The sequence below is a fragment of the Pterocles gutturalis genome, unplaced genomic scaffold (assembly GCF_000699245.1).
Source record: "Pterocles gutturalis isolate BGI_N339 unplaced genomic scaffold, ASM69924v1 scaffold7073, whole genome shotgun sequence".
NCBI lineage: Eukaryota > Metazoa > Chordata > Aves > Pterocliformes > Pteroclidae > Pterocles > Pterocles gutturalis.
In genome coordinates this window covers 44,910-56,277 of record NW_010122927.1, presented here as the reverse complement: position 1 = coordinate 56,277, position 11,368 = coordinate 44,910, and the positions used below count along the sequence as shown (strand labels likewise).

General features: G+C 37.9%; 1 protein-coding gene across 1 annotated transcript in view; it reads left to right on the top strand.

Moving 5' to 3' along the window:
- Window positions 1-489: 489 nt before the first annotated feature.
- The window catches only part of UBN2 (ubinuclein 2), a 46,515-nt gene continuing 35,636 nt past the window's right edge, over window positions 490-11,368 (top strand). The window contains exons 1-3 of the mRNA XM_010077702.1: window positions 490-558; window positions 4,301-4,393; window positions 10,314-10,415. Of these exons, the coding sequence (XP_010076004.1) occupies window positions 490-558; window positions 4,301-4,393; window positions 10,314-10,415 (264 nt within the window). The remainder of the gene's footprint in view (window positions 559-4,300; window positions 4,394-10,313; window positions 10,416-11,368) is intronic.

Here is an 11,368-nt window from a genome sequence, read left to right as displayed (position 1 = left end):
GTCCTGCTCGGGGGTGGTCCCGGCCTGGTGGGGCGACGCCCTGGAGGGAAGCCCGGCGGCCTGACCTTTGCTGCGGGCTCCTCCTGGCGCTGAGACGGTGTCTGTGCCCGTGGGGGAAGAGGAGGCTTCGCACTTGTCGCCCCTGAGCTGGCCGTGGGCTCCCGGGTGGCTTTTCCCGGCGCTTCTGGCGCTTGCTGCGAGCAGGGGTGGGGGAGCGGCAGTGTCTTGTCCCCCCTTGCCCCGGCCCTTTTCCCCTCACCTTGCTTGCCCGGGGAGCGGTGCTGTTGCATCCTCCCTTCCTGGGAGCTATTTCCGGCAGCTGAACGAAGCTGTTAACTATGCCAGTCTGTTTTCTGGATTATCTGTAGGCTCTGTGCAGGTATATGAAGAGTTATTAGCCCGGCTGTGCTACAAGGCTTGAGGAGCAGTGAAGTAAGCATTAGCAGTCCTGGAGATGAGTTTCTTCAGTCTTAGGCAGGGCAGGGGTAAATGAAAGTTAATGTCATTGAAACTAGAACCTCACCTGTAGCTGTGAAGAACTTCATTCAAGAAGAAAAAGTACTTTTCCTATTCCTCCCAAACAGAAAATTTTTGGTACTCGAACTACTTTGATTTTTAAGAAGAGCTTATGCAGACAACTTTGAGAAGCAGACGGCATTAGCCAATCAACAGTGTTAAAGTAGGAAGGAGAGCTGCTTAAGCTGGTCACACTTAAGCCACTACTCATTGTTAGGGAGTTGATGGTACCGGTGAAGTTGCACTTGATTTAAATAGTTGTGGCTTCTCTTAACTCTGGTGTACAGACGATTTTAGAGAAAGCTTGCATCTTCTTGTAAAGGGCAAGTGGTAAGGAAATAACTACTGCTGAGAAAGTTGTGATGGCTCTGGTGGTAAAAGCAAACCTCAAATACCAATACTGATACCACCATTGAATTTTTACATCCAGCACAAACCTGAGAATGATTAGAACTTCTGTTTTATGAACCAAAGTGTTTATAGGTGATGATGATGCTGTAACTATACTTAGCAGCCTGCTCACTTTTGTTCTGTAGTGGAAGGGATGTATGCACTGGATTGTAGTCAAAGATGGAAGACAGAAAAATCAATTATTGTGACTTTAATCCCTCAGAGATCTTCTGGTGCGAGTTAAAAGGTTCCTTCTGTTCATCCTGTCCTACAGCTGTTGTGGGCAAGCAGTGCCAGTTATGACTCCTCTGAATTGGTGTAGCACAAACATGCTGCTCTGGGAAGTGCCATCTTTCTGAGCGGTTCCTGCATGAAGGTGAAAATTGTGTGTTTAGAAATGGTTCAGTATGTGAAGGTTGACTTTACCCCTTGACATTTCCCTGTTCCATAACTGCCTTTTTCTGTAGGTTGGTAATATGTTAATCGCATAATCAGGGCTTTTTTGTATAGTTCTGATGCAAATTCCATGTCTTCTGCTGGGGAGCATTGATTTAGGGGATTTTTGGTACAGTTGGGATCAGAGGCTGCTTTTAAGATAGAAATAGTGATAGAAATGCTTTATAAGAAATTGTGTATGTTTTTCAGCTCTTGGTAAAGCCCAGATTGAAATGAATGGATCATAATGGCCTGTCTGTTGCTGGACTGTGAGAAACAATCAAGTGATTATGTAAAACAGTCTCATAAATTGTGATCCTTTCAAAGTGATTCTAGACTTGTTTAAAAACTGATGTGTACTTGGCCTGTCAGTTTAACTTCTTGATTGCTATGTGGTAGAAGCTGGAAATGGTAGTCTGATAAGGTAGGGAGGACTTATTGATCATAATGAAAGAGAGGGGAGACGCATTTTATCTGGCAATAAAATTAGTGCATGCTGGTTTCTTCATAGTTAAAGCAAATACAAGAGGAGAATTTGCTCTGCATGGTGGAGGAGGCTTAGGATGACAGAAAGCTGTCTTTTCCTCTGGTCATTCTCAGACCAACAAATTATATAACCTGGTCAAAGTCCTAAAACAGAAAAAACTGAAAGGAAGACTGATCCTGCCTGTGGAGTAGAATAGTTATGGAGATTTATACCAGTTAATGCAGCAGAGAAAACTACCATGTTGAAGTGAAGCTTGACCAAGAAATGCCTGCCCTCTACCACTTTTCTGCAGAATCTGAGATTTGGTCTTTCCAAGTAGATAGTAACTAGTCAGCAGTTAATACCATGATTTTAAGTGGAATTTTAGATCTCCAAATTTGTTGCTGTTCTAGTAGTAATTCAGTTTAAAATGAACAGTTCATATAAACTTAGTTATGAAACTGTTTTTGTAGGGTAAAGATTGATTAGGTTTTCTGAAAGCTATTGTGCACAGGAAGAACTTCAAACATTGCTTTAGTAGGTTTCTTAATGAAATGGTAGAGAATCTCAGAACTTATTTGACAGGATGAGTGCAACATCTATTTTTTTATTCCAAATTTGGGTTCCTAGCCTGAATCAGAAGTTAGAGAAATGTTTGTTATAAACTTGTACTGTCCTTGTCCTGCTTTTTTGCCTTGATAAAGAGAACATCCTTTGATAGTTGTTTAATGTTAGAGTTAATCTTTTTGTAGGAATAATTTATGTAAAGTTTTTGGATGTGACTAATACGTTAATGTGCCCGAAGACTTTATTTGCCTTTTAAAAAACCTGACAGATTTTTCTGTTGGTGTAATTTGAGCTTGGTGCGTACAACTTAACTTGAAATGGGTGAGCCAGAAGGCCAAGCCAGCTTCTGTCAAGCAGGCTGTAAGGGTGCTGAAAAAGTAATCTCTTAAAATTACAGCAAAGTTCAACAGTACAGCTGTCCATTAGAGCTCTTAGAAGCTGCCAAAACAAAAACTTGCTTGAATTTGAGAATCCCATAGTACTTAACTAATCAAAGTGATAGTCAAAGCTTTGAGAAAGCTCAAAGCTCTTTCTCCAGCTTTGAGAGTTTGGTGGAGAGAGGCAAGTTAACACTTAAATACTAAATTTTGCTTGACCTCTGGCCTTAATTTTGTCTCATTTCACAGTTCGAAAAAACACACCTTTCCCTAGCAGAAGGTGTGGAGTAGGTTTTCCCAGCTAAAAGTAGGGAAAATTGTTGCATGAGTTGAGTGGTATTTTATACTTAGTTTATGCCTGCAGGAAATGTGTGTGTAACTTACTGGATGTTTCAGGATTAACTGTAACCTCTATTATTTTTTTTTCTCCAAGTAGTCAGTTTAGAAAATATAAGATAATTATGTGTTTGCAGTTTTGCTCAGTTTATCTTTTCCATTACATTGGTCTTGATACTGTTGAGCTAGTTTGTCATGATTTGGTCACCATTTAGTCAATATATTGGCTTTTCATACTGTGGAGGAAGGATCTTGCTTTTTCTGAACTATGTGTTGCTTTTTGTTCTGCCTTGGTCTACCATGAATCTTTATTTGTTCATTGATGAGTGGTCCCTGTGCAGTAAAATTAGTTGCCATCCATAAAGTTCTGTAAAATGGAACTCCATTCCACCATATTTTAACATCGTAGTACTTTGCCCCCCTTCCAACAATTACTGTATTTTATGTGAACTGTAACTTGACGAATACAGTCCTGTTTTTCTGCCATACCTTATTTCAAAGAAAAAGCAAGCCCTCTATGTAGCCTTGATTGACTTTGTGTCAGTGAAAACCTCCTTTTCAGAGAGAAAAAAAAAAGGGGGGGGGGGGGGGCTACTTCCTGCTTATTAGTACAGCTGGAATATTAAATCTCAATTGTCCTTGTGGCTGCCATGGTGGCAGTCTTGTAGAATTCATGCTATTATTACTGAAATTATCTGAAGAAAAAAAAATAACAGTGCAAGAGTTAAAGGAGTTACATTACTGGTTATGATTGTAACTTACTGAGCTTTTTAGTCTTCTGGTTGCTTCCCTGCTGATTAGTGTACCAGGTACATCTTATGTATTGTATCTAGAAGGATCACAGCACCAATAAGTGGAAGCAGAGGTGAAAAGTTGTATTCAGAGATAGTTCTTTCTCTTTGAACCTCAAATGGCAGTAGTTCTATCTTATGCTTATACTTGCAGTTGAGGTTATAGTAGAATCCTTGGGCAAATATAAATCTGAGTCTTTCTCTTAACTTTTCTGGTTTTGTTTATCGTTCAGTTACTTTTCTTCTAACGAGAACTGAACAGGTCAAACTAATTTTTAGATAATAAAGTAAGTATTTGGACTCAGTATAAATTCTGATTGCTTAGTCATCAGAGCATTGTTTATTGACATTTAATAGGCCTTTATTAGATGCACTCTATATGTTTCTTATGGAATGAATATTTAACTTCTGCGTTTTTTCAGAAGAAGTCGGTTCACTCAGAAGATCCATTTAATGATGAACAACGTGAGCGGCATGAAGTAGAAATGCTAGCCAAGAAGTTCGAGGCAAAATATGTGAGTTACTGTACCTGTATGAAAATACGCAAATATTTAATAGTGATTTATGATACTGTAGAGATGTTAACATCCGTTTGGTTTTTTTTCCTGAAGAGGGTTGCTAATGTAGTGTCAAATGACTTCTGTACATTTCAGAGCTGACTGTCTCATTTTATTTCACTTAAGCAGCTTGAACCTGCTACAAGCTTATTAGACAAGTCTGCTAAATAGATTTGCCTATAGGATGTTATAGCTTGTGAAGCTATTCTTGGAAAAGCCTTCTATGTAAATACAACTGAGTAATAGATGTAGGTTGACATTCATAATAACTACTGTGCCAGAAGATAGAATTTTTATGTAAGGCTGTTGTGCACTGTTGAACAGCTCTCCTGTTTGGGCTAAATAATGATGAATTTTGGTGAATTTCTGCCTAGTTTGGAATGCTTCCATAGGAAGTTATTGTTGAATAATAAGTCATTGCTTGATGAGTTTATCTTGGAGCTGCCAGCTGCCTCAAGATACTCCGCTGACTCCTGAAAGTGTAACATGAATGACTTGAACAACACTAGGTAGTAACATAAAGAGGCTTTCGCTAATAAATGAAGGTAGAAATCAGAAAGTGTTGACTAAAACCACACCCAAACAGGTCTTTAAGAATTCATATGAGTAGGGTTGGGTGATTAATTCTGAGCTGGCAGGCAAAACTTATCATGCTTAGGCATGTTGATATTCTGGATTACTAACAGAGCACCTCAATAATAAAGAAGGGAAACAAGAGCAGTTGTTTGGATCTTTTGCTGTTAATATACATTTTAAAATCTTTCTTGTCTGATTTATTTGGGTGTTTTTTTTTTTTCTCTGGCAAAGGCAGATTTCTCTGAGTGCCTGGTCTATACATTCTGTAGATGTAATTGCTATTTCAGGACATGTTAGCTGTGATACGTAACAAAAGAAATCCTTAAACTGAAAAGAATAATTTTCATCTTCTGGAGGGATTGACAGAACCGAAAATACCCGGTGGATTTAGAAGGCAGTTCCAGAATACTGTTTGCTTTTAATTTGAATGATAAATTATTTTTTGAATGTGAGAGAAAAATGTTTCAACTTTTCTGGAAACCTCATTTCCATAATACAAGTTAGGGATTTTATAATGTCCTGAAACAAGTTGCTTAAATACAGCAGATGAAAGTCAGTGTAGAGCATGTAAAGCAATATATGTAGGAGGGAGTGGCAGTGGAAGCAATCTAATTTTACATATGCATTTATGCATACATCAAAGCTAAACATGTACATTTATGGACAAAACATGGTGTTACTAGACTTAGGAAAGCTTGAGTTTGATGCTCAGTAGTCATAAAAAGGGGCACTAGATACTTTTAACTATTAGAAAGTAGTAGGTAAGAAAAACTATAATTTTACAACAGTTTAAATTAATAGTGTACTTTTATCTTGATTATTATTTGCAGTTCTGATTTCTTGCCTTTGTTTCGTTCTCTGCCATACCTTATGCCCCTCAGCCCCACAAAATCCCTGCAAGGGGAATGTCTTCTATATAAAGAACAACTTATTAGGTTTGGGCCACTAAGCATGGAGGGGGGCAAGGTATTAATAGTTCTTGTGTTAGATACTCCCCGTTTTCTCTCTCCTCTTATATGAGAACCGTCAGTCTCTACTTACACTCCATGCTTAGAGGAATTACATCTCTGTGCACTGACCAGTGCAATTGCTCATGTTCTGACAACATACAGCCATCTTCTGATTGTTGTGGTGAGACATTCACTCTTTAGCTTAAACTAGAACACAGATCCCATGAAGCAGATACCCATTCCCTTCTCTTTAATAGCGCTTTAGCATAAAAGCAATGACTGGTTGTGTGAGAAAGAAGTAGAGGGTTTTTTCAGATTTGCAGGAAGTACTATATCCTCCTTAAACTAATTAGGTTATACTTATCTATATCCATTTAAAAATGGAGTCAAACAATCTTTAATCATAGCACCTGTGGCAGTACTTCTGAAAAAACTGTTGTGTGAAGAACAGTCTTCCTTGAAGACTTTTTATTTCTTTGCAGATAAATTCCTGTACTAGTAATCAAATCAGTACAGTATTAGGTATATCTTGCAGACACTAAGAAAAAGCCTATGAATAAATATATTTTCGTAAAACAAGATGTATAAAGTTAATGTTCCATTTGTTTACTTGATTATTCATAACTTTTTTGCAATTGCTGCATGTTTTAAACACCAGCATAAAAATCTGTTCCAAATGGTTCCCATTTTCATTCTCTTGATGACTGTTATTCTCTAGACAAAAATCAACCACTCTGTTGTAAAAATGTGATATTGAGTCTTGGATTATATTGTACACAATGTAAGAATTTTTATAGGATCAAAACAAAGGTCCATCTAATGGATGGTGACATAGTCCTCTGACACTAGTGGAATCTCATACTTGAAAGTATAACAGAGTAGGTATCCATTGATATTACTTCACTGTGGCTACCTAGCAATCTGTGGCTTAATTTCTCCCAAAGCCAAAGGCTGTGTGTTTAACTAGCCTTTGTATAGCTTTCTGCCATAAATTCACCAGATCATTTTGAGTTCACTGAATTTCACATTGTGTTCCATGGTACTGAGTACCATGTTGTACAAAAACATACTTTGTGTTTAAACCTGATGAGTTCACTTGGTGCTCCATAGTTTCTGTATCGTAAGAAACTGTGAAATATTTCCTGTTCTGCATGCTGCATGTGATTCTGATGCTGTCATCTAGATTCAGCCCTTTTGTTCCTCAGCTGAAGTGTCTTAACTTTGTTATTGTACAGAAGCAGTGTGTTTTATCTTTAAACATCCTTGTTGGCTTACTGTTCCCTTTTCTTGTTCTAATTTCTTTTTTTAAATGAAAAGATATTAATGGTAGGATGCCCTGATTTATCAGTGATATAATGATGACTTCTGGTTTTATTCTCTGTTCCTTTTCTCATAAGTCCCAATGCTTTTCTTTTTTGACCACTCTTGATTGTTGAGCAAATGTCACAGAACTATGTGTAACAACTCCAGCACTTCCTGAGCAACATAACAAATTGGGAGCACACTCTTTTTTTCTTGTTTGGGTTGTACTTCCTTTGTGTGGATTACCTTGCTTTTATTGATACTGAATTCAATTGATGATTTATTGTACGAAGTTCAGAGCAACTGTGAGGTCTTTCAGTGATTCTTCAGTTGTCTTTTTTTTTTACTGTCCTCAGTAATTTCTGTCATCTCACCCCTCCCCCAACTGTTAGCCCTCTCTTGCTTCTAAAGATGAATGAATACACATTCCTTGGTGATTTCACTGATTGCTTTCTGCGCCAAAGTGAAATATTTATTTCTACCCTTTCTTTCCTAGCCTTAAACCAGACATTAATTTGAGTGGACCTTCCCTCTCATCCCGTTATCAAAATTGACAGGTTTTTGTCTTTAAAAATCTTTGGACCTTTTTTAAAGCATTTGAAGTACTGCTTCCTTCTAACAAAATTCTTTCCTGCTCAGGAATGTATATTCTTGTGCCTGCTGCTTCTGTTCTTTGTAACTTACTACTTACCTGCCCAATATAGAGATCAGGTTTACTGGTTGGTAGACTCTGCTGTGGCCCTTGGAAGATTCTGCAGAAATTGGCGTTGTATTTACCACCTTCTAGTCCTGTCAGGCAAAGGTTGTTTAAACCTTGGGTTACGTGTCCCTGTTAATTTGTTGAACTCAAATGTGAGTTTTCAGAATGCTTGCATGGGTACTATTTGCAGCCTGAGGAAGTAGACATCTTAATTTGCTCTAGTATAATGACTGCTTGTGTTCTGGGACAGGAAGGTTGGAGGAACTCTCCTGGGAAAGGTGGGAAGCTTCAGTGCTAAAACTTCCGGAAACTGCTGCATAGTAAACACTGATGCAGATAGTCTCCTCAGTTCTTATGCTATGATCTTGCATCTTTAACATCTTGATCATAGGGACTTCCAACACACTTCCTTAAACATAACTGGGTAGAACCAGGCCTGAAGGAAATTCTCATAACTATGCATACAGTGGCTCAGATATATTCATATGTCTGAATGCAGGTTACTATTTTAATCCTGCTTTCATTCATTTGGCTATTATGAGACTTCTTTTTTGTTATTAATTTTGTTCTGTATCTGCACTATGTTTTTATGAATAACAGGCAGTCAGAAAGTATTGAGAATTTTTTTTAATGCCCATACACTGAAATAATAGAATCATAGAATAGCCATTCCTGCAAAAGGATTTTGGACTCTTAAAGAAGGGTGGTGATGGTTACTTGGGCTTAGCAAGAGATGTGATACAGAGGTGGATTGCCTTACACAGTAGTGAGATCAGTAGAGGTCAAGTACAGTTTATGTAGCATTCTTCAGACAGCCTGCTGGCGCCTTCAGTCAGAATCATGAGAATTACATAAGCTTTTGCACTGAAGTTCAAACAGAGTTCTTAAGTGCTACCTTTATTTCTCTTAAGATTTTATTTTTTCTTCTCTCATCCAAACTTTTTATTTTTAAAAAAAAACCTGCATGTTTCGTGAATGTTTTACCAGATGAGTGACTGTAGGGGATGATGGGACTGATAGGAAAAGTTATGAATGCTTAGCTTGGAAATACGAGGCTTGGAGTATAGATTGGGAACCTGAGTAAAAGATGGAACTAGCTCACTTTTGAGGTTTTTTCCCTGGGACTACTTCATTTATTTATTTAATTATACTTGAGAGATTCCTGTTTGCTTGCAAGAGCACATGCTTTACTTAGTTACAGACTTGAATTCCTGCAAAATATTGTTAAAATGTAGGTGTTCAGGTGCTTACACTTCTCATAAAAGAGCAAGAATGAAACCTCCTTTAAACAGTGTCTGCATACTCATAGTAACAAGTGGGTTGTGATGTTTGGATGTTAACTGAAAAGACTCATTCTAAACATGCTTAGGACTGTAGAGTACAGGCAAAGAAGCTTCAGCAGCATGTCTTCTTGAGTTAATGGAAGAACACTGTTACCATTTTTTATCTTTTGGAGAATTTTATCTTTTAAGACTTCTGTATTGACAACTTTGACAATCATGACAGTCAGGAAGCTAGGCCTTATATCCTAAACACACTCCCATTTGTATAACTGTTAAGTTTAGATTCCCTGAATGTTTGAGCTGAGTGTGAGTTGTTACTTGACTTGATTTAACAATAAAACTTTCACATGAGGAGAGTACTTACAGGTTAAAATGAAGTTTACTGTCTCCTGGAGGTAAGGGAGCCTACAGTCTGTGATGCAGCTTCTGGCTTTAAGTTACTCAAGTAACCATTTCATGTACAGTCCTATCAACTGAGGTGATGCTTCTTGCATTTCAAAGGACTTTATCTTAAAATGTTTTTCTTCGGTTATGTTACATGAATGCTATAACTTCTTAAACTCGTAGACACCATATCTGCAAGTACCAGATCAATATTTTTCTCTTTCGACTTAGGCTTCACTTTTCTGTAGAGAAGCAATCTGTCTTGTGTGGGTGAACACTTTACAGAATGCATTTTCCTTTATAACCACTCTGTAACATACTGAAAAACTTAACACTTCCTAAATTATCCAAGTGCTTCTATCACTATCAGTCCTATCACTATGTTTTAAGAGCATAAGACAATGAAACATCTCTAAATAGTAAATGTTAAGATCTGTTATGCAGAAACCAGGTGGCTACTGAATACTTTTCAGGGATGATTCTGGTGAGGCTATAGTAAACCATGTTTGCCAGAACTCATTCCTGTTTGAAGGTTGTTAGTCCAGACCTTCCTTAAGGAAGCATCCAAGAAAGCAAAACTGCTAATTCCCTGAATGACCATCCCTCCAATACCTTATGTTTTGTAGACTTCAGTACGATGCTTCCATGTTTCCCAAATGATATAATGCTTGCTTTGTTTTCAGGGTGGAAAACCCCACAGACATCGCAAGGATCGCCTGCAGGATCTAATTGATATAGGTTATGGTTATGATGAAACAGACCCTTTCATTGATAACTCTGAAGCGGTAAGTAAGCCTCATCAAAGCGGCATCAAGAAATAAGACAATGCTTTATTGTTTTCATTAAAAAGAAAGGTAAGGGAAAATATTTTGTGCCCACACATAACTGGTATGGAACCAAAGGGCATGCTACTTCAGGTTGCGCAGAGAAGCTGTGGATGCCCTGTGCCTGGAGGTGTTCAAGGCCAGGCTGGATGGGGCTTTGAGCAACCTGGTCTAGTGGAAAGTGTCCCTGCCCAGGGCAGGGGGCTTGGAAATGATAACCGTTAAGGTCTCTTCCAACCCAAACCATTCTATCATTCTATGCTATGATACTTTCAGAATCCAACAAATTACTGCATTTGTAGTCTCGTTCAGATATCATTATGCACTGCAAGAGTTAAGAAAACTATTCCTATATCACATAATTTTCCAGCTTTAGAAATTATATTATTTTTATTTGTGCCCTTCATTTACTGTGGACTGTAGTTACACTGGCTTTGTTCAGTTTCTTTTACTAGCTATCTGGATTATTAGTAGATTACTGGTGTTAGATTTGCTGCGTTAGATCAGGATGCTATTCTGCTCTTAAAAACCAGTGAGAATAGGATGGTTATTCTAAACATTCACTGAATATGTCTGAAAAATTTGAGATAAAACAGCTTGTTTGAACAGCAGGATATTACAGTTTATTTTGCCTGAATATTTTTCAGAAATGAAAACACATGTTGAGGTAAAAGAAGAAGGTATTAGTTAGGCACAGGTGATATTGGAGATATCAGAAGGTTTATAAGAGGGCATGTGAAGATACCTTTGAGGTGATATATGAAATTACGAAAATGAGGAAGAAGCTTGAAAGAGAGTGGATGACTTAAAGGCTTGGAGACCTACAATTCACCTTTATTCAATGTCAGGAAGAAGTAGGTGTACTGTTTAGTCAAGTAAAAATGAACAACAACAACCACTAACTCTCTCTTCCC